Source organism: Aspergillus lucknowensis, assembly GCF_044049455.1.
Source record: "Aspergillus lucknowensis strain CBS 449.75 chromosome Unknown BJX67scaffold_39, whole genome shotgun sequence".
In the NCBI taxonomy this organism is placed as follows: Eukaryota; Fungi; Ascomycota; class Eurotiomycetes; order Eurotiales; family Aspergillaceae; genus Aspergillus; species Aspergillus lucknowensis.
In genome coordinates, this window is record NW_027263583.1 from 178,192 (window position 1) to 201,328 (window position 23,137).

Consider the following 23,137-nt stretch of genomic DNA (forward strand, 5'->3'; position numbering starts at 1 on the left):
GCTTTTGCTCATCCCGTCACCCCCAAGGTCTGGTAAGGTCCATCTCTCTCTTATACCTAGCTGAGGCTCTCTCTCTCTCTCTCTCTGCGCTCTGTAACTACCCCACCATCTCGCCAGCTTGAACTTGGCCCCTCTTCATTATTCTCAAGAGAGGTACTCCTGCCCCCATCACCGCCACTCCATTTCGATATTGCGTTACCGGTATGATCCCTCACAATGGCCCGTCTCTGAGGATCGAGCCCATGTGGCTTCGACCCATCAATGACTGACCGGACGACTCCATCCCTCGCATCACTCTTTTTGGGCCATCGGTGAACAACATCCCCCCGCCTGTTTATCCGCTCCCAGCAACTATTTCCCTTCCGCCTTCTGTTAAATTTGTTACCGATTTCTGGCCAGGTGTCTTTGAAATTTTCCTTCTTCTCTCTGACTCTCGACGTACAGTTCCTCAAAATAATGCCTATCTCTAAGATCCACGCCCGCTCCGTGTACGACTCTCGTGGTAACCCCACTGTTGAGGTTGACGTCGTCACCGAGACTGGTCTTCATCGTGCTATTGTTCCTTCTGGAGCTTCCACCGGTGTGTAATCTTGGCAATTGCCTCGTATCTGAAGAATATTGGCGATGCTGACGTTCAACACCAGGTCAGCACGAGGCCCACGAGCTCCGTGATGGTGACAAGTCGAAGTGGCTCGGAAAGGGTGCGTTGCATCACCAACCTCTCATTGCTTAGCCAAATGCTGACCGGCCGCGCTCCCCGGAATAGGTGTTCTGACCGCCGTTAAGAATGTCAACGAAGTCATTGCTCCCGCCGTCATCAAGGAGAACCTCGATGTGAAGGAACAATCCAAGGTTGACGAGTTCCTCAACAAGCTCGACGGAACCCCCAACAAGGCTAAGCTCGGTGCGAACGCTATCCTCGGCGTCAGTCTTGCCATTGCCAAGGCTGGTGCTGCCGAGAAGGGTGTCCCTCTCTACGCTCACATCTCCGACTTGGCTGGAACCAAGAAGCCCTATGTCCTCCCCGTCCCTTTCCAGAATGTTCTGAACGGTGGCTCCCACGCAGGTGGCCGTCTAGCTTTCCAGGAATTCATGATTGTTCCCGAGTAAGTTCTCCGTGCATTAACACCGGCATCGGCGGTTTTAACTGTACTAACATTAGCCAGCACCGCTTCGTCCTTCTCTGAGGGTCTCCGCCAGGGTGCTGAAGTCTACCACAAGCTCAAGGCGCTCGCCAAGAAGAAGTACGGCCAGTCTGCGGGCAATGTTGGTGATGAGGGTGGTGTTGCTCCTGATATTCAGACTGCCGAGGAGGCTCTCGACCTGATCACCGAGGCCATCGAGCAGGCCGGCTACACCGGCAAGATTCACATCGCTATGGATGTTGCCTCCAGCGAGTTCTACAAGGCTGACGAGAAGAAGTACGACCTGGACTTCAAGAACCCGGAGAGCGACCCCTCCAAATGGCTCACTTACGAGCAACTTGCCGACCTCTACAAGTCTCTTGCCTCCAAGTACCCCATTGTCAGTATCGAAGATCCCTTCGCTGAAGATGACTGGGAGGCCTGGAGCTACTTCTACAAGACTTCCGACTTCCAGATCGTTGGGTACGTGCCAGCTTGAATTTGTGAAACTAGTTTTCTAACCCCAATTCTATAGTGATGACTTGACTGTCACCAACCCCCTCCGCATCAAAAAGGCCATTGAGCTCAAGTCGTGCAACGCCCTTCTGCTCAAGGTCAACCAGATTGGTACTCTTACCGAGTCCATTCAGGCTGCCAAGGACTCCTACGCCGATGGATGGGGCGTTATGGTCTCCCACCGCTCTGGTGAGACTGAGGATGTCACCATTGCCGACATCTCCGTCGGTCTCCGCTCCGGACAAATCAAGACTGGTGCGCCTGCCCGGTCTGAGCGTCTCGCCAAGCTGAACCAGATCCTCCGTATTGAGGAGGAACTCGGTGCCAACGCCATCTATGCTGGTGAGAGTTTCCGCAAGGCTGTCAACCTGTAAATGCGGGTGTGAGCCGGATGAAGTTGGTGCGAACCAACCCCACCGATTAGACGCACTTTTGGGGAAGATTGGATTAGCAACTCAAATGGCACGAATCAAGCCTTCTATGCTTGCACCTCGATTCAGCAAAACGGCTGGATCATTGGGCTGCGTGACAGGGAGCCGTGAAGGGAGAATTTATGATGACAAGTCTATCAGCTAGTTACATGATATAGTGGCTTAATGAAAAGTTTTCCAAAAGTTTTATCACCGTAGTTGAGGAATCAATAACACCGCTTTATGCACTTTCGTCGTTGTTCTCTATAATAACACGTGATCTATCACCCGCCCCACCAAGACGTTTTGTCGGCGAAAGAACAGGACTTTTGTTTGCTCCAAAACCACCCCAGCGACCGTCTTCCAAGCCACGACAAATCCCTCCTTTTGCGTATATATCCTTTGTTGTGAAACGGCCTTTAAGAGCTATCTCCTCTTGATATCATCCAGCCACTATGGCGCCATCGAAGTGGGGTGAGTTCAAATTATTCACTTTGTTCTCAACTTGCCCCGCGAGCAGAGTGCTAATCTTGATTTTGCAACAGACGACGAAGAGGAAGAGAGCGTTTCCCCCCCTCCTGTTGCTGCCCGCCGCCGATTCGACGATGAGGAGGAAGAAGATGTATTAAATCCCCTTTTTGGTTCCTTTTCTTTTTTGTCTTTTCACAATCCGATCAATCTAACCGACTATCTTCTGACAGGTCCTCGACTCCTGGGACGCCGCCGAAGACAGCGAAGTAGAGCGTGAAAAAGCCGCAAAGGCCGCAGAAGCCAAGGCCAAAGCCGAAGCTGAAGCCGCCGCAAAGAAGAAGAGCAAAGGACAGCGGATAGCAGAGCATCAAGAGACGCGCCGGAAGGCCGTGCAAGAAGCCGAGGAGTCAGAAGAGTCAGAAGACGAGGCGGAGAAACGCGCTCGTCTCCGCCGCACAGAGAAAGACTCCGACCTCAAGCACGCGGAGGACCTCTTTGGGGATATCGACCTGAATCGCAACAGGGGAACGAGCAAGACGATCGTCGTTCACGATGCCTCTGGGGACCCCACGCAGGCGGTTGATCTCTCGGCAATGCCGCTGTTCAAGCCTACGACCAAGGATCAGTTTGCGAAGTTGACGAGTACACTTGCGCCTCTATTAAGCGCACAGAGCAAGAAGCCACAGTACGCACTTTGGTTGCCGGAGTTTGCGAAGCAGCTTGCGAAGGAGTTGCCAAGTGGGGATATTAAGAAGGTGGCCAGTGCGCTGACGACGTTGAGTAATGAGAAGATGAAGGAGGAGAGGGCGGCGGATAAGGGGAATAAGAAGACTAAGGCGGCAAAGACGAAGGTGTCTCTTGTTGCGTCGAGGGAAAACAAGATTGAGACAACCTCTTATGACGATGATGGCTTGGATGATGATGATTTTATGTGATTTTGCTCTCCTCCACTTCTTTATCTTCTCTTCTATTTCCTCATGCCTCGGTCAAACGTCATACATAGGATAGATCGACATCTACTTTTTTTTACTTGCCCTCTCATGTCTTGTATATCCATCCACCCAGACAAACATAGTCCTTCCAATCCTGCCCAGTCCGGGTACTGTATAATCATTCGATAGAATTACTTTGCGGAGACGTAGTCTGCTTACCGTCTACAGACAAAAGCCATAATGGTATCGACGACTTGAATTCAGATATTTCAAGCCCGTGGCTTATGGTTTATTGGGAGCAACAGGAAGGAAAGGGGTAAGGGGGATAGCGGTTGGGGATGGGTGAGTGACAAAACGTGAACTAACACATTGTATCTTGCTGGGGTGGGAATAAAAAGAGAGAATAAAAGAGAGATAGATAATTCCACTCGACCCCTTTCCTTCGCTCTCCGAATGTCAAACTCCGCCGGCCGACCCAGATGATCCCGAATAAGTGGAAGATGAGTGCCGGTCCAAACCCGTTACGCAGCTAAAACAGACCTTCGTTAAACACTTGTAGGGGGAGTATTCGCACGCCCAAGAGGCACGCCGAGCACATAACGCGGTTTTTTGATACAACAAAGAAGAGAAAAAGCAATTACCGCCCTTACGACTCAGCCGCCTTGGGTTCCTCCGGCTTCTCCTCAGGAGCAGCAGCCTCCTCCTCAGGCTTTTCCTCCTTGGGAGCAGATACGTTCTCGGGCTCGTTGCCATCGGACGAAGTCCACAGGGTAAGGTTGTCACGCAAAAGCTGCATGATCAGGGTGCTGTCACGATAGCTCTCCTCGGAGAGAGAGTCAAGCTCCGCAATAGCATCATCGAAAGCCTGCTTGGCAAGATGGCAGGCACGGTCAGGAGAGTTCAAGATCTCGTAGTAGAAAACGGAGAAGTTCAGGGCGAGGCCCAGGCGGATGGGGTGGGTAGGAGTGAGTTCGGTCTGAGCAACATCGGTCGCGTTCTGTTGCAACGGATCAGGATTGACGCGTTAGAGTCAATACAAACAGTGAAATCAGACCTTGTAAGCCTCGTGGGCAGCAGTAGCAGCAACCTTGCGCTTGTTTCCAGAAGCAAATTCAGCAAGGTAGCGGTGGTAATCACCCTTCCTATCTCTCGAATGAGCCATCAAACACCTGACACCGCTGGGTTCAGAGAAACGACGCACATCTTGAAATAAAACACTTTAGACTCTCCAGTCTCAGCCTTAGGAATGAGGGACTGGTCGAGCACATCAAGAACATCCTGGCAAACCCTCTCCAGCTCGGCCTCGATCTTCTGACGGTATTCACGGATGATGGTGACGTGCTGGTCAGAGCCCTTGGATTCCTCCTTCTGCTCGATGGAAGAAATGATACGCCACGAGGCACGGCGAGTACCAACAACGTTCTTGTAGGCGACAGACAGTAGGTTACGTTCGTCAACAGAAAGCTCGCCTCCGATCTGAAACCGTGTCAGCAAGTGGGACTGCGATAGGTAGAGGGAGGGGAAGAGGCTCTCGCAAAACAACGCGTGGGAGATATGCGTACGTTGGCGACTTCCTGAAAGATGTGTCAGTGGCGGTGTCCATAATATGCCAGACGATCCCGAGTGGGCGGCTAGCGACTCACCTTCATGTACGTGACCATTTCTATCGCAGGACCACGCGTTAGCACTGGAAAGCAACGCATATTAAAATCAGTACTGGCTATCTTACCATCGTAACGTTCGGCCTGCTCGCACAGGCGGGCGAGGAACGTCTTGCTGAAGGAAGAGGAGGGGTGTTAGCTCGACTCTTATCTGGGGAAACCCAGAAAGTCTAGACCCTTACTTCTCACGCTGTAGGAGGTCGAGCGCCATTAGTTAGAGGCAGAAACTGAAAGAAAATGTCGGTGTGAAGCAAGATGATATAGCGGACGGAGACAGGGCAAAAGGAGAGCAGTTACATCGTGAAGCTCATACTGGATTGATAACACCAGATGGAGGGGTTGGGCTGAGAATAACATACCTCAGAAGCCATAGTAGACAATTATACTGAGATCGGGAGTAAGGAGATAGGTGTGTGGATGGAGATGGGTGAGCTGTGGTAGAAGAAATGGAGGACGTGGAATCGCGAAGCTGGAAGCAAAAGAGGGATGAAGTTTTGGGGGGAAACGACAAGAGGTTCTGGCAGATGTGATTCCTTCCAGCAACCAGTGATGAACAACGGTGAGATGATGGCCAGGCCAGCTTAGCGAGAAAGCGCCAGCCCGGTGTTTGTTTAGTTTGCAGCTCTATCCTTGAGGGGCGTAGTGTGCTGCCTGAGGCAGAAGCAGCGAGTCAGCCAGACACTGGTCACTTGACCTCTCAGCCACGGCCACATCACATGACTAGTCACATGAACATGATTCGGCTCTGTCTTGAGCCTGCCCTCAAACAACTGCCTCACAAGTCACCGCGCCCACTCGGTACAGCTCGATCGTTTCGGTTCCCGTCATGATGCGGAGCCCTGGCTCTCTACGCTTGAGCAGGCGGACTTTCGCATTCTTTGACCGATCACTGATTTGAGCTCCCAGGTTTGTCCGGATCCATTTTTCTTGGAGAGTGCCGACTGGTTCTTCCCAGCTGAGAACCACCCCGGATCGTCTTGGCTGTGGATCTGATACAAGGCATCAGAATATTCATGCAGCTTTTCGCGGCATTATCATGGTAGAATGATTATTACATCTCGACGCAATGGAGGGAGGTATTTGGAAGGGTGGCATTTCTGTAGGAGCTGCTGAGAAGCTACACAGTAAACGAGAGACTTCAAGTTGGAAGTGAGGGTTGTACACCGCAGGATTCTGTCTGTATTATTACGGTGGCGGTCGAGTTGAGGGTGAGAGACAACTTGAAGACCATCATGATGAGAGGGTACGAAAGGAGGGGAACGATACCTGTACCGTTCAGCCCTGCCGTTTGGTCATCCTCCGTTGTCCCGGAAGTTTTCCGCCAAAATCAAAGAGAACACGTTGAGTGCCTGGTCCGTTCCAGATCCAGCTTCTCGACCGGACTCTCGGAGTGCAAGAGATATGTATCCTCTCTTGGAATCCCGAGCGATTCCTTGAGGACTCCTGTTCTTAGTCTTTTATTTCTTTTTTTAGTTGATTCGGTCATAATAACAGAGCTCCAAGGCTTAGAATCAAAACCCAGCTCTGCATTAGTTCGTCTCGGATCTTGACTTTGCCTCCCTTGCCTTGGGTCCATTTTTATTTCTTCTAGATCTTTCCCGACGAGGAACTCTCCAAGCTTCCCGGCCTCCACTCTCTCCATTCGGCCACCTGTCCTGGTCTTCATGTCCTGATCTCATCAGACCAGGATTTTCCTCTCCCCTCACACCCTGTCCGCTCCTTTCGGTTTGTGTTGCTCGGTTCTGGTCAACTATCCGATCTCTATAGTCGGCCATGAAGCGTTCTTTCCTTCAATCGTCAGCGGAGGTGCTGAAGTATTTCGGTGTCTCCGAGCGATCTGGCTTGTCCAGTGCGCAAGTGTCCAAAGCGAGACAGGAATACGGTCCAAACGGTGCGTTTCAACCCGGACGTGAAAACAAGGAGACTTGGATGGGAACGCGCTAACTGGCTATCTTCCTTGCCGTTAGCACTCGCGGAAGATCCCCCAACCCCTCTATGGGAGCTCGTGCTCGAACAGTTCAAAGACCAGCTCGTCCTTATCCTTCTAGGCTCAGCGGCAATTTCGTTTGTACTGGCTCTTTTCGAGGACGGTGACGACTGGACCGCCTTTGTTGACCCTGCAGTGGTACGTATCCAAGCAAGTTGGGATTATCTACAATGTTATACTGACGTATTCTGCGCGTCCTAGATTCTGACTATCTTAATCCTTAACGCGATTGTCGGCGTGACTCAGGAAAGCAGTGCCGAGAAGGCAATTGCGGCTCTACAAGAATACTCTGCGAATGAGGCCACTGTGGTTAGGGATGGCACGGTTGGGCGCGTCAAGGCTGAGGACCTGGTGCCTGGAGACATTGTCCACGTTGCGGTTGGAGACCGTGTGCCCGCCGATTGCAGGCTTCTTGCTATTCACAGCAACAGTTTTAGGGTGGATCAGGCTATCCTTACTGGCGAAAGTGAGAGTGTATCCAAAGACACTCGTCCGGTCAACGATAAGCAGGCTGTCAAGCAAGATCAAACCAATATCCTTTTCTCGGGCACCACCGTCGTGAACGGGAATGCTACAGCTATCGTTGTCTTGACTGGTACCTCGACCGCGATTGGGGACATCCACGAAAGCATCACCTCTCAGATTTCGGAGCCGACACCGCTGAAACAGAAACTGAACGATTTTGGTGACATGCTCGCCAAAGTTATCACAGTCATTTGTATTCTGGTCTGGGTCATCAATGCCGAACATTTCAATGACCCCTCTCATGGTGGTTGGGCCAAGGGCGCCATTTATTACCTCAAGATAGCCGTGTCTCTTGGAGTGGCAGCCATTCCGGAAGGCCTGGCTGTCGTCATTACCACTTGTTTGGCTCTTGGGACTCGAAAGATGGCGCAAAAGAATGCCGTTGTCCGCTCGCTGCCTTCCGTTGAGACGCTGGGTAGCTGCAGTGTGATCTGCTCTGATAAAACGGGCACCTTGACGACCAACCAAATGAGCGTGGAAAAGATTGTCTACTTAAGTCAATCTGGGGCTGATGTCGAGGTCATTGATGTTGAGGGCACAACTTTCGCGCCTGAGGGTAATCTTTCGTCCAATGGTAGGATTGTTACGGATTTGGCGGCCACTTCATCGACGATACGACAAATGACTGAAGTCATGGCTCGCTGCAACGCTGCAACGATCGCCTGGGATGATAAGACGGGCACGTTCTCATGCATCGGCGAACCCACGGAAGGAGCCCTGCGCGTTCTGGTCGAGAAGATCGGCACTGACAATGTTGCAATCAATAAGAAACTTTTCAGTTTGCCTGCCCCCCAGAAACTCCACGTTTCGAGTGAATACTATGAATCGCGCTTGCCTTTGAAGGCAACATACGAGTTTTCCCGTGATCGGAAGAGTATGTCTGTTCTGGTAGGCACGGGTAACGACCAGAGACTTCTAGTTAAAGGCGCTCCCGAGTCTATTCTTGAACGGTGCTCCTATGTGTGTCTCGGAGCGAATGGCCCGCGCGTACCACTCACTAAAGCCCACTTTGATCTCCTGTCTACCGAAGTCGTGGAATATGGAAACCGCGGCCTTCGTGTGATTGCCTTGGCTACCGTGGATGATGTGGCAGCAAATCCGCTTCTACACAACGCCAAGACATCTGAAGAATATTCGCAACTGGAACGGAACATGACTCTCATCGGACTCGTGGCAATGCTCGACCCCCCTCGTGTGGAGGTTTCTGACTCCATCAAGAAGTGCCGAGCGGCTGGTATTCGAGTGATTGTCATCACTGGTGATAACCGAAACACCGCAGAGTCTATCTGCCGTCAAATTGGTCTGTTCGGCAGTAACGAAAATCTTAAAGGCAAGAGTTTCACCGGAAGGGAATTCGATAGTCTTTCCCATAGTGAACAACTTGAGGCCGTCAAGACCGCGTCCCTATTCTCGCGCACCGAGCCTTCTCACAAGTCTAAACTCGTGGATCTCCTCCAATCTCTTGGCCATGTTGTTGCCATGACTGGCGACGGTGTCAACGATGCTCCTGCTTTGAAGAAGTCTGATATCGGGGTCGCAATGGGTACAGGCACTGATGTAGCAAAGCTTGCTGCCGATATGGTCCTTGCTGATGACAACTTTGCTACCATTACTGTTGCCGTTGAAGAAGGGCGATCGATTTACAGCAATACCCAGCAGTTTATCCGGTACCTTATCTCATCTAATATTGGAGAGGTGGTATCCATTTTCTTGACCGCCGCCTTGGGTATGCCGGAGGCTCTGGTTCCTGTGCAGCTCCTGTGGGTCAACCTGGTCACTGATGGCTTACCTGCCACCGCCCTGTCTTTCAACCCTCCCGACCATGATGTGATGCGGCGACCTCCAAGGAAGCGCGATGAGCCCCTGGTTGGCGGCTGGCTTCTCTTCAGATACCTCGTGATCGGCACTTATGTCGGTGCGGCTACTGTCTTTGGCTACGTCTGGTGGTTTCTCTACAACCCCGAAGGTCCCCAGGTCTCTTTCTGGCAACTGGTGAGTCTAGGTTGATGGATGTTTCCCCAAATACGCTAACAGAGGAACAGTCTCACTTCCATAAATGTTCCACTGAGTTCCCGGAAATCGGGTGCGAAATGTTCTCAAATGAGATGTCGCGCTCTGCGTCAACTGTTTCGTTATCAATTCTTGTCGTGATAGAGATGCTGAATGCGATGAATGCTCTCTCGTCCAGTGCATCGCTCTTTACTTTTGGCCTTTGGAACAATATGATGCTTGTTTATGCCATATTGCTGTCGATGGCACTCCACTTTGCGATTCTATATATCCCCGTCCTGCAGGGCTTATTCGCAATCCTCCCATTAAATTGGCTGGAGTGGAAAGCCGTTTTGGCCATCAGTGCTCCTGTGATGTAAGCATTGCCTCGCCCCTCTCAGGTTACGTTTCTCCTCCGTGGGCTAACTAACTGGCCACAGTGTCATTGATGAGCTTCTGAAAGTGGTGGAGCGTCGCTTGTATAACTCTACGATCGCTACTCCTTTGGAGCAAGCGAACGGAGCCGCATCGAAGCCCAAGAGCGCATAGAAGCTGGCTGGCAAGGCAATGGGTCGGACGCCAACGGTTGTCTGTGAGATAGATATAGACATTGACTCTCGAGTTTTTGCTCTTCTTTTACTCCTCTTGGACACGTTATGCATGTATGTATCATGGTAGATGAATATATCAGAGATCGAATGTCCCACTGGGGAAGAACCGAGACAACGATATGACTGAAGGCTCTCGTCCTCGAGCCCGCCACATGTCTGGTGGGAGGTGGCTTCCTCCTTTTTGCCTCGTGGCTGTCCCTCCCCTCCACTCCAGCGGATACTTCAATCATGGAATTTCCCGACTGAACAGGGTTAAATTCAATACGAAGACGGTCATTGGACATCATTTTCCGAAGAACACAACCGCTTTTCTTCTCCAGCGCTATCTCCATGGCTTGTGATGTGGGGCAAGACGAGCTCCTCGGGAGAATAATCATGCAGAGCGAGGCGAACCTTGGGAATGCCAATTTCCTGCCACATTCAGGCGGCTGCACTGTCTCGGTTTGCCGGATAAATTTGACGGCTCCAACGAATGTCCCGAATCCCACCGTCGAGGTGGAGGGCCAGTTGATCCAATCCCTGGGCCAGTCAGGGTGGGATCGTGCAATTTTTCTGCAAGTGGTGCATTTGAGAGGTGGATTCCGGTCAGCGATCTTCCCCAGACTGGACGGTCAGAAACGAAGGTGGTCTGGGGTGAGAGCCAAAGATCGCCCCCTCCCACCACTGACGGTTGCCGTTCTTCCCCAAATACCGCGGGGAGCAATTCCAGAAGGGACAAAAATGGGGGGAATGAGGAGAAGCTCCTGTTTCCATTGCTATCTGATATGCAACCGATTGGCGACCCAATAAATAATGCACCCGCACTGAAGGTGCTAACAGCCTCTCCCTGCGAGGGTGGTTCATTATTATTCGCTCTCGTGGTGTTGCACAGAGCAAGCCCACAGCTACATAAGACCCTGGACTGCTTCTTGCTCCCATGCGTCACTCTTGACTCTGTGGATCTGGTGTTTCGCACGCTGCATCCCGGTAACCGCCTGCCCGCGTTCTCAAGTCATTCTCCATTTCGCTGTTCATCTGTCGAGAATGGGTTTCATTGATTTCTTGAAAACCCGCTCTGGGCTTCGGGTCGATAATAGCAAGACGACATCTGCGGCGAGCCTTACCTTACGGCAAAGTCTCTGGCCTCTTGCGCTTGTCACCATACTCTTCTTTCTCTGGGTAAGGAGGCTGCGCACGAGAGCTCGCTGAAATGAGGCGTCCGGCCCTTTTGCTAATGCACGATAGGGCTTCGCGTACGGCTTGCTTGATACTTTAAACAAACACTTCCAGCTCACGCTTCATATCACGAAAACACGTTCATCCGGACTTCAGGCCGCTTATTTCGGGTACGTACTCGACAGTCCCACGGATTCGGAATGCGATATGGTCTACCAGAGCACCTAACTGACCTGTTTGGCTGCAGCGCCTACCCGCTTGCCTCCCTGGGCTATGCCAACTGGCTCCTTCGTCACTATGGATACAAAACCGTATTCATCTTCGGCTTGGTCCTTTATGGCATCGGAGCACTCTGCATGTGGCCTGCTGGTCTAAACCAATCGTTTGGGGGTTTCTGTGCTGCTACATTTGTCATTGGCTCGGGCCTGGGGTCGCTCGAGACAGCAGCTAATCCGTATCTTGCCGGTAAGACTAAGAATGATCTATTCCCGGGGGGTAAGCTAAAAGTCGTGTGCAGTTTGCGGTCCGCCAAAGTACGCTGAAATCCGAATTAACTTCGCTCAAGCGTTCAATGGAATCGGCACTGTTGTCGCGCCTGCTTTGGCCTCGTTCGTTTTCTTTACGGATACCCAAGACTCTGTCAACTCGCTCAAGCGCGTCCAATGGGTATACCTCGCCATTGGTGTGTTCGTGTTTTGTCTCGCCGTTGTCTTTTTCTTGTCTACCATTCCTGAAGTCACGGACGAAGACATGGCATTCCAGGTCGCTACTACACATGTCGATGAACAGGAGAAACCGTTCTGGAAGCACTATAAACTTTTCCACGCCACACTTGCGCAATTCACCTATACAGGAGCCCAAGGTAATTCCACCCTTTCACCGCTAGAGCCTCGTTTCCGACTAACGGTGGTTTAGTTGCCATTGCGTCGTACTTCATCAATTATGCTACCGAGACGTGGCCCGGGACCGACAGCTCTACAGGCTCCAAATATCTGGCTGGAGCCCAAGCAGCCTTCACGGTTGGCCGTTTCCTCGGCGCATTCTTAATGAAGCATATTAAAGCACGCTGGGTCTTCCTCGCCTATCTCTCAGGGGTCGTCGCGTTCTGTGCCGCTTCTACCACGCAGAGGAATGAAACTGGAGTTGGTATGGACCCCTAACCTAAAACCCTTCAACATCAACGGAATCAATCCTAGAAAACTCAACTAACGTCCGTCCTCAGCGATGCTCTTCCTAACACTTTTCTTCGAATCCGTCTGTTTCCCTACCATCGTCGCCCTCGGTATCCGTGGCCTTGGCCGCCACTATAAACGTGGATCGGGATTTATTGTCGGCGGTGTCTGCGGTGGTGCTGTCGTCCCGCCGATCCTCGCGCACGTCGCTGACCAGCGGAATGACACGGGGTTTGCTTTTATCATCCCTACGATGTTCATGGTCGTTGCTTGGACGTATGCTGTTGCGGTGAACTTCGTGGCCCCGTACCGGGAAACAGTTGATAAGGTTGGGGAGAGCGATATTGGGTTGCAGCCGGACAGTGATGTTTCGAAGGACGTGGAAGCTGTAGGTGAGAAGGCCGAGGTTAATCATCGGTAAAGATGTTTTGATTGCCTATACGGTAGGCGTATGGCACGGCTACACTCTTATGACTGATGAGTGAGATATAGTATAGACTCGGGAGGGTTGAGTCAATATCGAATGCATATAACCAGAGCACACACTCTTTTCTCTCGATGAATTTTGTATATTCGGGAATATATGCTGGGAGCTTATTTCTGCTCGTGGAGCAGTACCCATATTTTGGCCTTATACATTCATGATCTATGGTACAGTAGTGGAAAGGATACACGGGTAAGAAAGAATAGGTAAGACGAAACCGGAAAGGAAGAAAACCCATTTAAACAGACTGTGATGTCGATTTCGATGGCGTCGAATTCTTACTCATGAATTCCTCGATGAATTCCACGGTCTTGCCTTCCACGACTTCGCTGAGTATTGTTTGAGGGACGTATCCTTTTTCCAGAATTTCTTGACTTATGAGTTTTTCGGTCGGGGTTCCTTCCTTCGCGGCTTTGCCGCTGATGGCTTTGTCCCATATATCTGCGCCATGAGTGTTCCACCACCACTTTGCCCTCCGGCTCTGGTCTCGCGACAACCGCCCAGATCGATGTTCTCCGCTCACGCTTACTAAAGATCTGCTTTGAATATACTCCCGCTTGAGATCCTCCAAGCGTTTTTGCTCCACAAACTTGGGATCATGTCGCGTACGGTATTTGGAGAATTTATTCCTCAGCTCGTCGAGTACGCTAGGCGGAAAGGGCGGCTTATGCAGCGATGGCACCCAGGTTGGCGTTTCGACTTCCATGCGGAGTGTGTCCCAGACCTCGTCCTTGAGGGTTGGTGGGTCCTGTCGCGGCCATGGGATTTCGATGTTCTCGCCGGCGATGTAGCGGGTGTGTCGGGGAATTTCGACACCGTGTTCGCGCTCGAGGAAGGGGCCCCCGCCGACGATGTGCTCGACTAGGACGTCGCGTGTCTGACCGGTTGCTGGGTCATCTAGAGCGACGACTAGGCGGACATCGTCCATGGGGATGGGAAGGGGGATGGTTTGGAAGGGAGACTTGTTGCCATATTGCTCGCTGAGCCATTCAGGAAAGTGGACGTCGGACTGTGGCACGCCATCTTGTTAGTGTCGATATTATAAAAGGTTGGGGAAAGGAGCGAGAAAGGAAGTAAGAGAGACATGCCACATTGAGATCTTTAACTGTAACAGTCTCGGTCTCCGTATCCACCCGAATTATCTCATTGATTTTCCCCTTATCCCTCCCTTTCAAAAGACAAACCCGATCCCCAGGTGCGAGATTAACGAACTTCCTGCGCAGATGCTTCGGGACAGGTGGTGGCCTCATTGCGTGCGGATTCAACGCTCCGAAGCGTTTAGCATCAAGTCCCGCATCCCGCTGGGGCGCAAGTTGCCCTCGCATCCAATCTTCCCGGCGTTGCAGTCGCTCAGCACGGATGTTGTCGAGTTCGACCCGGTTGTAGGCGAATCGCTGGCGCAGGCTGTCTTTGAGTTCATCACGCTGGGCTTGTTTGGCTGCCCGAATTGCTTTCCGCTGGCTCTGATTCCTGGCCAGGGCCGTCCGGCGGATTAATTTCTGCATTTTGGCGCGGACGGGGCCCGGGAATGGCGTCGTGGTTGGGACTGGTTGCGGGTGGATGGTGATGGGGGACTTTTGGGGAACAAAAATCACGGATGTGGAGGTCACGTGTGTTGGTTTTGGGCGGAGGTTCATCGGCTGAACTCTAGACGACGCTCTCAAGGCGCGCTTTGCCCTACGTTTGCTTGTGTAGGAGAACGATCGGTGCTGTCACTTCTAGTCTAATTCCTGTTGTTACCATCCGTCTCTCGTTCTCGGGAGTAAGACTTAATAACAAGCCTACGGAGTACTATCCTACAACCAAGTTCAAGCTCGCTCAGGCGGAAGCTCCTGTTCCCCCAATCACGAGGTGCGCAGGCATTTGAGATCTCCCAATCTCGTAGGAGCTCCCGCGATCAATCATGCAAAATGCGTATCCTTCCTGCGGAAGCCCGCACTGCTATTTGAATATCAGGGTCGGTGCAGCGAGCCACCGACGCAGAAGATCCAACTCGGTTGCATGGCGCAAGGCACTGCGTCAGCTTTTTCTGGCCTTGCTGCGCTTCAAGCTGAATCTGACAACTCCGCCTTGGGAGCCTTGCAATCTTGCAGGGCGTTGTATCGTATGATTTGAACAGTGGGTGTTTGCCGTGAACATGAACCAGGCTACAGAACGTCTGAAGCTGAATGTTGGGGTGTTCCCAGTCTCGCCAGTCCAGGAGGGAGGAAAACAGGCCAAAAGTTGGGGATGAAAAGGAGAGTTGCCGATGGATGATGCTTGCAATGCATTCAGGTACTTCTGAAAGTGCAAAATTCCTTTTCTCATCAGTGACTGCTGCTGTTGAAGCAGTTTTGCTGCTCCATTGTACCAAAGGCACGTAATTTTGCTGGTTATGACAAGGGAGTATCTCGCACGCCACGTATTGTTTCGAGGCAGAAGTGAAGGACAAGGACAAGTACATGCCTATTCTTAAATGTCATGCATGGGGGACTTCGAGCTGGACTCGGATCAAATTTGGGGCCACAAAGGCCTCGGGGGAAGGAAGATGACGACTTGAGACGATCGGTTGCTGGCGAGATTCATCCAGGATTGTCGAAGTGAACCCTTACCAGCTCCGGCTCGGCGCTCTCGTCATCGGCGTGTCGGAGGGTTGCGAAGAGATGCAGCTGCCACTTCACATTGTGAGCGTGCTGGGGATATTGTCTGTCGCACAGAGAACCTTCTCCAAAGGGGTGAACAATTAATTGGCCGCAGACTCAGCAGCATAGCCTGTGGAGCGACTCCTGCCAGGTCATGAGTAACGAGGCGGCCTATGGGTTGTATGAAACTCCCCACGGCAGGTTCCATGAAGCTGCATTCCCTTTCGGAACAGGATATATTGAGATCATGGATGTTGAGGCCGCGGCCACCAACAGCACTCAAAAGAGGGCGGAATTGGGGTGCATCGAACAATAAATGGTCTCAGGTGGTGTCCAAGGCGAAATCAACACAGCGCAGCAGGAATCAAAGAAAAAGCAACTTGCCCGATCAAGCTGGGTTCTGACTGGCTGCGGCCAGCGCCCATTAACTTGAAGGACTCGGAGCTGTCCGACAAAGCTGAGAGGAGGGAGAGCTCAAATGGCCAGCTGGCTCGAGTTCAAACCATGTCATGTTGGGGAAGAGAGCCAGTTTATTTTCCCCTTCATTCTCAGCGTGAGTCAATTTGGAGAAATTTATGAGAAGACTGGTCGAGGAAACCTCGTCTTCAGCTCCCAAAACTGAGGTTCCAACAAAAGGACCTGAGGCTGGTCCAGAACTGCCAGAGCTTCGTGTTGTGTCTTGGAATTACAGGGAAAATACGATTCATACGAAACGGTTTCGCACAGCCACAGTGGCTTTCATAGGCTGGACTCTGTTAGGCACCAGGCAACAGAAAAGGGAGGAGAAGGAATCAATTCCCTCTTTCCAAAGAAGGGAAGTTCTATCAGAGGATAAAATGTCGAGTTTTCTTTTGTTACTGAACATTTTTTCTTGAAAGAGTCCTGAGGTGAAAAAGCTTCTGGAAGGGATTTCATCATTTTCGTCATTGGGAAGGAAAACAAACAAATTCACAGCCACATTTCTGCTGCGCCACCTTCCTATGTATGCAGTCGTATTGTCGCTGTTTCAGAGCCCAGAAAGACAATATTTAAAGTAATAATCTTCTTTCTTTTTCCCAGGTTACTTAGTCAACCTCGAAAGAGCTGCTAAACTCTTTAAGGGGTCGAGCCAATTGAACGCTGATAAACTGTGGTAACTTCCACCTTGCCCAGTGCGCTGCTTCGGAACTCACTAACCGCCTCTTTCCACCACCTCCTCATTCTCACCCTTCCCATTTATCAAGCACTCTCCGTCACCACCCCCATTCCCCTGGGACATCTTCCTTTATTTTTTTTTCTTTCAAATTGTCCCCTTACAAATTCTTTCCACTTCTTGTCCCGGCATCTCTCCCTCACTAGCTCCCCGATATTCATTCGAGCTGCTGCGCCTGCTCCCTGCAACGTACGTGATAACCCTTTTCCTCGGGGTGTCTGACTTGTCCCTTTCCCAACCGTCAACAATCATCCACCACCCATCCACTATCTCACGATTCTGCCTTTCTCTTGTCTCTCCAAAATTAGTCTGCTTCAATCTTGGCTAGAAACCAATTTATTCTGCTTTGTCGGCTAATTTTCGTTTCAAGATGGCCGAGATCCGCCGCAAGCTTGTCATCGTTGGCGATGGTGCCTGCGGTAAGACCTGTCTGTTGATGTGAGTCTTTTCCCGCTACCTTCCGAGGAGAGGCTGAACAACTTGCATTAACCAACGATTTTTCTCGTTCCAGTGTGTTCTCCAAGGGCACTTTCCCTGAGGTTGGCTCCCACCACTCCCCATTACCACGAAGTCCCGTCGAACGAGGCTCGACAACCTGCGTAATCTTTTCCTCGTCTAACAGCTGTACTCGTAGGTCTATGTTCCCACCGTCTTCGAGAACTACGTTGCCGATGTTGAGGTCGATGGCAAGCACGTTGAGCTTGCTCTTTGGGATACTGCTGGCCAGGAAGATTATGACCGTCTCCGCCCTCTCTCCTACCCTGACTCCCATGTCATCCTGATCTGCTTCGCTGTCGACTCACCAGACTCTCTCGACAACGTGCAGGAGAAGGTAAGGTTGCCTTGGAACGAGCTCCCATCGACCTCTTACTAACTGTGCAATAGTGGATCTCTGAGGTTCTTCACTTCTGCCAAGGTCTGCCTATCATCCTTGTTGGATGTAAGAAGGATCTCCGTCATGACCCAAAGACGCTCGAAGAGCTCCACAAGACCTCTCAGAAGCCCGTTGCCCCTGAACAGGTAAGATTCAGCAGACACTGTGAGCAGGAAACTGGACTGGGTTACTGACTTGTTCGTAGGGTGAGGAAGTCCGCAAGAAGATCGGAGCCTACAAGTACCTCGAGTGCTCTGCACGAACCAATGAGGGCGTTCGCGAGGTTTTTGAGGCTGCCACCCGTGCTGCTCTCTTGACCAAGACCCACAAGAGCAAGAAGAAGTGTCGCATTCTGTAAACTAGTCTATTCCCCATACCTTGGCAAATGACCGTTCCACACGGAGATTATACGAACGGATAAGCGTCTCGAATATTTGACCGTTTATGTTTTGTTATCTTACAAGGGGCGAGGGATTTCCGTTGGCGCTTGTGTGAGTGTGCCGGTACTATGCGCCTGATGCGAGTGTGATTAATATTCAATCACGGGCACATGAGCGTCATGGGATTATCTGGCTATGCAGTTGGTCGACTTTCTTCTTTGCAGACTTCTTTTTCTAGGGAGGCGTTGTCATAACCTTGTGGGCTTTCACGTTTTCTCTTTACCCTTGCTCCATCGCACCCTTTGGGAAACCTTGATTCTCTACCCATGGACGGCGAGAGATCTCCTAACAGAGGGTTTGGTCTGCATTACTTTGACCGAGTAGTCTAGACTGGCAACGGCCGACTGGGGATGGCGGCTTCTTGCATCGACTCCAAGCAAACAAACTAGAAAGGGGTCTGATCAAGCAAGTTGGAATCCCATCGTCTGATAGAACATTCCTATCCCATGCGAATTTCCCCGGCAAAGTCTAATTCCCGTTTCCGTTTTATTTCTTTTGGTTAAAGAGAATGGCATGGAAATATCTTCTGTTGTTGGCTTCCTGTAACGCTCCCTGGCCAGTCTTGATTCTATTGCGCTCAAAGTTCGCGTGACAGCCTCCCGTGGGTTTTATTGAGGATACCAAAGGATACCAAGCAAGAGCAAAGGACATTTTTAATAGACCGTTTGCCCTCAATTGCGTCCTTGCAAAACTTGATGCATTATACCTACGCAAGACTGATGGTTGTGAAAAAGACTCGCCGAATCCCACTAGAATATGAATATATTCATACATTCCTGAGATCTCTGACGCACCAATTCCGACCAATACTATTCTATCTGTTCAAATTAAGCAGATTCTTAATATACCGCCGTGCATCCAGATTCAACCCCTCAACAAGCTTAGCAGGTCCTGTATCCATCCGCGAGCCTTGCAGCGATTGCCCAGACGATGATGCTCCGCCGAGATCCCTGAAAAACCGCGCGCCACTTCCACCACTAATACTACTTGTATTCCGCGCGTGGCCGGAAGAAGCGGACGGATGATCACTCGCTTGGTGGATTATGAACGCTTCTTGTTGTTTATGGTTCTCCTGCTCGGAAGGAACCAGATTGGGATTGAGGGTATCAGGCCGGGAAGAAACACGGACCCAGACGATCCACCACCCCCGACTGGTTTTGCAGGTTCGCTCGAGCTCTAGAGGACGGGAGCGGGTTTCAATATAGGTTGTTAGGAGGCGGTGCTGGAGGCTTATTGTCTCCACACGGGAGAGAGGTGGAGGGTCGGAGAGGCGTGACGTTTGGTTGTGGAAGATGAGGTCTGGGATGTTGGGAATGGACGAGCGAATGGAGAGGTTGTGTGGGTCGTAGACGAGGTCGTAAACGGGAAGTTGGCGTTGTTGGGCATTGAGGCCGGACTCGGATGTGTTTGAGATGCGAGATGCTACTGTTGATGGGGATGTGGAGGTGCTGAGTGGCTTTTGGAGGGGACCGAGCTGGTGATGGATGCGGTGGTAAAGGGAGGGATCCGAGAGCATAGGCGCTGCGTTGTCGAAAAGGAAGACGTATATGAATGGTTGGTGCTGCTGTTGTTAGTGTTATGAGCGCGTTGATATTGAGGAATGGGGACTTACTACGTATACGATAACTCGGAGCTGTATAGCGCCTGTGGGTATGGTGGTTAGCTATGGTCAAGGTTTATTACGGTCTATTATGGGCTTACCTGTTGATTTGTACTCGGACTCTGCCATGTGGACGTGTATCGTTCTCTTGACGATCTTTTCGGCCTTACTGACGGAATCCATCGGTTGTTCTGTTTCTTCCAGGACAACGTCTGGACTGGTCTTGCTATCTTGTAAACCGATGATATACCGACCATGGTTGTAATACCGCGGTTGATCACGGCTACCTTCTTTACTATGGTTGCGTGCTTTATTTGAGTCGTCTTCTCTCTTTGGTACTTCGGTTCGAGGGCGTGGACTGGAAGAGCCGGATGAGAGACTCCATGAGGTGCCATAACCCAGAGTGACATACTTCACGAAGGTCTCCGTCCCCGTTGTCATCCAGTTGCTTGGCCTATCGCTGGGGCATTCGGGGCTCTCATCCCCCACTGGTGGTTTTGTCTTTTCCTCGGATTCGTTTGGGCGCGGCTGCGGTGATGGGGTTGCCCTAACAAGTGGTTGGGGAATACCTGGGGAAAAGGGGCGATCGGGAACGGCTTCTTCTGAGACGTCAGAGGGAAGAGCTTGCTCTTCGGTAGGCTTCCCAGTGATCGTACCCCGTTTTCGTTTCCTACGTTTTCGCTGTCGCCGAGAAGTTGGGTCCTCACCGACACCATACGCATCTGTATCGTATCTGTATATCAATTCAATCCACTGGGAGACGGGCACAAGAGATTGCCTTGCGATAGCTCCCACCCCGGAAAATACGACACCATCTGAAGGTCGAGGACAAACATCTGAGCCAAGCCATCGGTCCTCGGCATCGCCTTCGGGCTTGCTTGTCTCTTGGGTTGGATCGTATGGGTCGCCAAAGCGGGACACGACCAGATCTATAAGACCATCTGTCCTTGAAACAAAGTCTTCAAGTACCTCTCTTTCTCCCGAGCCCCACTCTTCCTCGCCCACTCCGAACCCAAGCTCGCCGCCAGCGGAGAGCTTCACGCCGTTGTAGATCTCGACTGCGGGATTGCCAGAGAGAAGGACTTCCCAATTCCACGCAAACTTAAACCAAAAGTTCTCAAGAAAGACACAAAACGTGGACCTGCCAGCACTCTTATAAAGGACATCGAGACTTGATGCGTGGTGAAGGAGGAAGATTGAATGCGCTCGACGGAGTTGCTGGATGAGGAGTTGGGGAGGAGCCATCTCCCTCGAAGAGTAGTTAAAAGCGGCTTCTGTCATATCTCTTTTCGAGGATGATCCATGGCTAGAGTCCGCGGGAAGTCGGGTTAGGTCAACAGACTATGAATTTTTTTCAGCATCTAGTCAGATAGTCGGCTCAATACGTGGGCTGTGCGTACCGCCAGAACCCACCAGTCTTTCTCCAGCTCATGTAAGACAATTTGCGACTTCTCTGTTTCCACGTAATCGACGGCTTTTCCCTCTGAAAAGTTCCTGGTATACCCTTAGCCCGCGCTTTTCCATGCGTCTAAGTAGCTGTTCCCACCTGGCGAAGCTCACCATACCCTGCGCCAGTCCTATCTGACGCAACCTGTCATTCCAGTCATCATTGCCGCTTTTGTATTCGCTTGCAGCGGCTGGAGTGTCCTGTCGTTGAGTAATGTCGGATCTTGACGTGTAGAAGACCACCTGGTCCCGTATCGTCTCATCTGTTGTTCCGAGTCGCGGGTTGTAAATAGCGAGAAACGAAAGCTGCGCGGGAATAACAGGAGAAGCGTCGCCCTCCGGCATGGCATCATAACACTGTGAGGCTCAGCCCACAATATCGCAGCCACGCCGTCGTGCAGGTTGTTGTTCATCCCCGCGATTCGGCTTGCGGGTGGCAGTGACATCACGTGGCGGTTTGGATCATCCGACGGGGAGCTCTCGGGAGCTTCACGAGGAGCGCGAGGCACTGGTTGAGCCGCCGCCAACGCCATGCTTGTTTCGAGGGGTCCTGCCTTGCTCCTTTTGTATCGACGGTCCCGTTTGTTTCCTTCGTTCACACCCCGATCGGTCTCGACGAAGGCCTATGACCCCCTCCGAATACTCTTCTGCGGATCGGATGAGTTCAGCATAGCTTCTTTGCGGGCTCTCCACGCTGAGCATGTGAAACGACCCGATCGGATTGCGTCAATTGATGTCGTCTGCAGGCCTGGGAAAAGAGTGGGAAGAGGTCTGAAGCGCATACGGGAAGGTGATCTCCCATGGAGGATTTTGCATAGCTGTCGGTATCTGATAATGCAATCCAATAGTCCCCATCAAAGCAGTCGCAGCGGAACTGGCGCTACCCATCCATGAGATCGATACATTTACGGGTTGGAAGGTAAATATTTTTCTGTCCCTGTGTGGCGTCCACAGGAAAACTCACGGTCTTAGCCCCCTGTACTCCCTGAAGGGCCGATTAATCTGGTAGTGGCCGTATCCTTTGGGTTGTTTGTGCCTCCGCGAATCCTCAATGGCGCGAAATACGGAGGCCTGAATGTCCATCCCTCGCTACTTCCTGAGTATGTTTATTTACGCCTCCGATTATCTGGTCTATGCTAAAAGAGGGGATTTTTGCAGCTTCCGTGGCCCTGCACCGCTTCACCACACTCTCCTAGCTGGTAGAACCACAACTGGAGTTACGCTCCAAACGCTACATCTCCAGAACTTCGATCACGGGACGATATTGGCGCAAACTCCTCCTCCGGGATTTGAGATACCGAACCCTGATACGTGCACTGTTCCACAATTGCTGGGGATTGTGTCTCCCAAAAGTGCAGAGATGCTGGTAGAGGGGATCCAAAAGGGGCTATTTGTCCCACCAATCGAGGATGCGGGCTGGTACTCATCTGCAGGGCAGAAAGATCTAATCCATGCGACGAAGATTAGGCCGGAGGATAGGCATATTGACTGGGGAAAATGGACTTGCTTGGATATAAACCGACGACATCGGGTATTGGGGCCTCTCTGGAGCAAGTCTCTCGTCGTCGGCGCACCATCTGGCTCTACCCCAACTTTTCAACAACGGAGAGTCATTTTCGGTGAAATTGAAGAGGTGCAGCCTCTCAAAGGCTGCGAGGCATTCGCCTTGGTTCCGGGACTACCCTTCATAGATGGAGAGCACACAGTTAAGGCTGATTCAGGAAAGGGAGTATATGTCTTCGCCAGAGACGGGAGGCTGATTCGGATTCACCAAATGAAGGTGGAAGGGCAGCCATATGCGGATGCTCTCCGAGCTGCTCTCAAGGCTCGCATGGTCGGCAGCCGAACCTTCTCGTCGAACGATGGCTCATTCGCCGCTTTCCATAACCCTCTTTGCTGAGCGAAAAAGGAAGTATGTAGTGTATTT

At 51.5% G+C, this 23,137-nt stretch overlaps 10 protein-coding genes across 10 annotated transcripts; 6 read left to right on the top strand and 4 right to left on the bottom strand.

The window, feature by feature from the left end:
• The first annotated feature begins 178 nt into the window (after positions 1-178).
• aspf22 (enolase acuN) lies at positions 179-2,254 on the top strand. Its single transcript, XM_071029824.1, has 6 exons — positions 179-311; positions 445-580; positions 645-701; positions 767-1,106; positions 1,167-1,607; positions 1,660-2,254. Exons 2-6 carry the CDS (start codon positions 457-459, stop codon positions 2,012-2,014), a joined length of 1,317 nt encoding a protein of 438 aa, XP_070883584.1. The 5' UTR covers positions 179-311; positions 445-456; the 3' UTR covers positions 2,015-2,254.
• A 106-nt stretch (positions 2,255-2,360) lies between these two features.
• Positions 2,361-3,635, top strand: BJX67DRAFT_207443 (eukaryotic translation initiation factor 3 subunit J). The gene is made up of 3 exons (XM_071025526.1): positions 2,361-2,524; positions 2,596-2,672; positions 2,752-3,635. Exons 1-3 carry the CDS (start codon positions 2,506-2,508, stop codon positions 3,454-3,456), a joined length of 801 nt encoding a protein of 266 aa, XP_070883585.1. The 5' UTR covers positions 2,361-2,505; the 3' UTR covers positions 3,457-3,635.
• A 464-nt stretch (positions 3,636-4,099) lies between these two features.
• On the bottom strand, positions 4,100-5,325 carry BJX67DRAFT_383652 (14-3-3 adaptor artA-like protein; the record flags this gene model as incomplete). Its single annotated transcript, XM_071033498.1, has 7 exons — positions 4,100-4,450; positions 4,508-4,595; positions 4,655-4,929; positions 5,016-5,027; positions 5,097-5,116; positions 5,183-5,229; positions 5,297-5,325. 7 exons carry the CDS (start codon positions 5,323-5,325, stop codon positions 4,100-4,102), a joined length of 822 nt encoding a protein of 273 aa, XP_070883586.1.
• Positions 5,326-6,887: 1,562 nt separating this feature from the next.
• Positions 6,888-10,164, top strand: BJX67DRAFT_383653 (calcium-transporting ATPase; the record flags this gene model as incomplete). Its single annotated transcript, XM_071033499.1, has 5 exons — positions 6,888-7,005; positions 7,082-7,239; positions 7,303-9,618; positions 9,669-9,991; positions 10,056-10,164. 5 exons carry the CDS (start codon positions 6,888-6,890, stop codon positions 10,162-10,164), a joined length of 3,024 nt encoding a protein of 1,007 aa, XP_070883587.1.
• Positions 10,165-10,926: 762 nt separating this feature from the next.
• BJX67DRAFT_207447 (putative l-fucose permease) lies at positions 10,927-13,089 on the top strand. The gene is made up of 6 exons (XM_071025527.1): positions 10,927-11,384; positions 11,451-11,551; positions 11,629-11,846; positions 11,899-12,243; positions 12,297-12,527; positions 12,604-13,089. Exons 1-6 carry the CDS (start codon positions 11,250-11,252, stop codon positions 12,972-12,974), a joined length of 1,401 nt encoding a protein of 466 aa, XP_070883588.1. The 5' UTR covers positions 10,927-11,249; the 3' UTR covers positions 12,975-13,089.
• A 12-nt stretch (positions 13,090-13,101) lies between these two features.
• On the bottom strand, positions 13,102-14,624 carry BJX67DRAFT_361007 (mitochondrial 54S ribosomal protein uL24m). The gene is made up of 2 exons (XM_071029825.1): positions 14,126-14,624; positions 13,102-14,046 (listed from the first exon to the last, which is right to left on the bottom strand). The coding sequence occupies exons 1-2, from the start codon at positions 14,540-14,542 to the stop codon at positions 13,276-13,278; spliced, it is 1,188 nt and encodes a 395-aa protein (XP_070883589.1). The 5' UTR covers positions 14,543-14,624; the 3' UTR covers positions 13,102-13,275.
• Positions 14,620-15,656, bottom strand: BJX67DRAFT_207450 (uncharacterized protein). The gene has a single exon (XM_071025528.1). The coding sequence runs from the start codon at positions 15,478-15,480 to the stop codon at positions 14,935-14,937; it is 546 nt and encodes a 181-aa protein (XP_070883590.1). The 5' UTR covers positions 15,481-15,656; the 3' UTR covers positions 14,620-14,934.
• Positions 15,657-16,612: 956 nt separating this feature from the next.
• On the top strand, positions 16,613-18,191 carry rho1 (Rho family GTPase RHO1). Its single transcript, XM_071025529.1, has 6 exons — positions 16,613-16,691; positions 17,221-17,288; positions 17,362-17,389; positions 17,485-17,682; positions 17,736-17,870; positions 17,930-18,191. Exons 2-6 carry the CDS (start codon positions 17,221-17,223, stop codon positions 18,080-18,082), a joined length of 582 nt encoding a protein of 193 aa, XP_070883591.1. The 5' UTR covers positions 16,613-16,691; the 3' UTR covers positions 18,083-18,191.
• Positions 18,192-18,300: 109 nt separating this feature from the next.
• On the bottom strand, positions 18,301-21,635 carry BJX67DRAFT_207982 (uncharacterized protein). Its single transcript, XM_071025533.1, has 5 exons — positions 21,311-21,635; positions 21,165-21,258; positions 19,866-21,105; positions 19,777-19,808; positions 18,301-19,725 (listed from the first exon to the last, which is right to left on the bottom strand). The coding sequence occupies exons 1-5, from the start codon at positions 21,553-21,555 to the stop codon at positions 18,979-18,981; spliced, it is 2,358 nt and encodes a 785-aa protein (XP_070883592.1). The 5' UTR covers positions 21,556-21,635; the 3' UTR covers positions 18,301-18,978.
• A 33-nt stretch (positions 21,636-21,668) lies between these two features.
• BJX67DRAFT_361022 (methionyl-tRNA formyltransferase) lies at positions 21,669-23,130 on the top strand. The gene is made up of 4 exons (XM_071029826.1): positions 21,669-22,000; positions 22,059-22,129; positions 22,183-22,310; positions 22,369-23,130. The coding sequence occupies exons 1-4, from the start codon at positions 21,742-21,744 to the stop codon at positions 23,108-23,110; spliced, it is 1,200 nt and encodes a 399-aa protein (XP_070883593.1). The 5' UTR covers positions 21,669-21,741; the 3' UTR covers positions 23,111-23,130.
• Positions 23,131-23,137: the final 7 nt, after the last annotated feature.

Bases quoted from the DNA above. Each gene is read 5' to 3' on its own strand.
- BJX67DRAFT_207443 (XM_071025526.1), top strand. The intron at 2,673-2,751 runs GTATTAAATCCC...ATCTTCTGACAG, and splicing joins ACGATGAGGAGGAAGAAGAT to GTCCTCGACTCCTGGGACGC.
- BJX67DRAFT_361022 (XM_071029826.1), top strand. From the start codon at position 21,742: ATGCTTGTTTCGAGGGGTCCTGCCTTGCTCCTTTTGTATCGACGGTCC. The intron at 22,130-22,182 runs GTAAATATTTTT...TCACGGTCTTAG, and splicing joins ATACATTTACGGGTTGGAAG to CCCCCTGTACTCCCTGAAGG. The intron at 22,311-22,368 runs GTATGTTTATTT...GGATTTTTGCAG, and splicing joins CATCCCTCGCTACTTCCTGA to CTTCCGTGGCCCTGCACCGC.
- aspf22 (XM_071029824.1), top strand. From the start codon at position 457: ATGCCTATCTCTAAGATCCACGCCCGCTCCGTGTACGACTCTCGTGGT. The intron at 702-766 runs GTGCGTTGCATC...TCCCCGGAATAG, and splicing joins GTCGAAGTGGCTCGGAAAGG to GTGTTCTGACCGCCGTTAAG. The intron at 1,608-1,659 runs GTACGTGCCAGC...CCAATTCTATAG, and splicing joins TCCGACTTCCAGATCGTTGG to TGATGACTTGACTGTCACCA.
- BJX67DRAFT_207447 (XM_071025527.1), top strand. From the start codon at position 11,250: ATGGGTTTCATTGATTTCTTGAAAACCCGCTCTGGGCTTCGGGTCGAT. The intron at 11,847-11,898 runs GTAAGACTAAGA...AGTCGTGTGCAG, and splicing joins AGCTAATCCGTATCTTGCCG to TTTGCGGTCCGCCAAAGTAC. The intron at 12,244-12,296 runs GTAATTCCACCC...ACGGTGGTTTAG, and splicing joins CACCTATACAGGAGCCCAAG to TTGCCATTGCGTCGTACTTC.
- BJX67DRAFT_207450 (XM_071025528.1), bottom strand. From the start codon at position 15,480: ATGTACTTGTCCTTGTCCTTCACTTCTGCCTCGAAACAATACGTGGCG.
- BJX67DRAFT_207982 (XM_071025533.1), bottom strand. From the start codon at position 21,555: ATGCCGGAGGGCGACGCTTCTCCTGTTATTCCCGCGCAGCTTTCGTTT. The intron at 21,106-21,164 runs GTACGCACAGCC...AAAAATTCATAG, and splicing joins AAGACTGGTGGGTTCTGGCG to TCTGTTGACCTAACCCGACT. The intron at 19,809-19,865 runs GTAAGCCCATAA...CCATACCCACAG, and splicing joins GTCCGAGTACAAATCAACAG to GCGCTATACAGCTCCGAGTT.
- rho1 (XM_071025529.1), top strand. From the start codon at position 17,221: ATGGCCGAGATCCGCCGCAAGCTTGTCATCGTTGGCGATGGTGCCTGC. The intron at 17,289-17,361 runs GTGAGTCTTTTC...TTCTCGTTCCAG, and splicing joins GGTAAGACCTGTCTGTTGAT to TGTGTTCTCCAAGGGCACTT. The intron at 17,683-17,735 runs GTAAGGTTGCCT...ACTGTGCAATAG, and splicing joins TCGACAACGTGCAGGAGAAG to TGGATCTCTGAGGTTCTTCA.
- BJX67DRAFT_361007 (XM_071029825.1), bottom strand. From the start codon at position 14,542: ATGCAGAAATTAATCCGCCGGACGGCCCTGGCCAGGAATCAGAGCCAG. The intron at 14,047-14,125 runs GCATGTCTCTCT...GGCGTGCCACAG, and splicing joins CAGTTAAAGATCTCAATGTG to TCCGACGTCCACTTTCCTGA.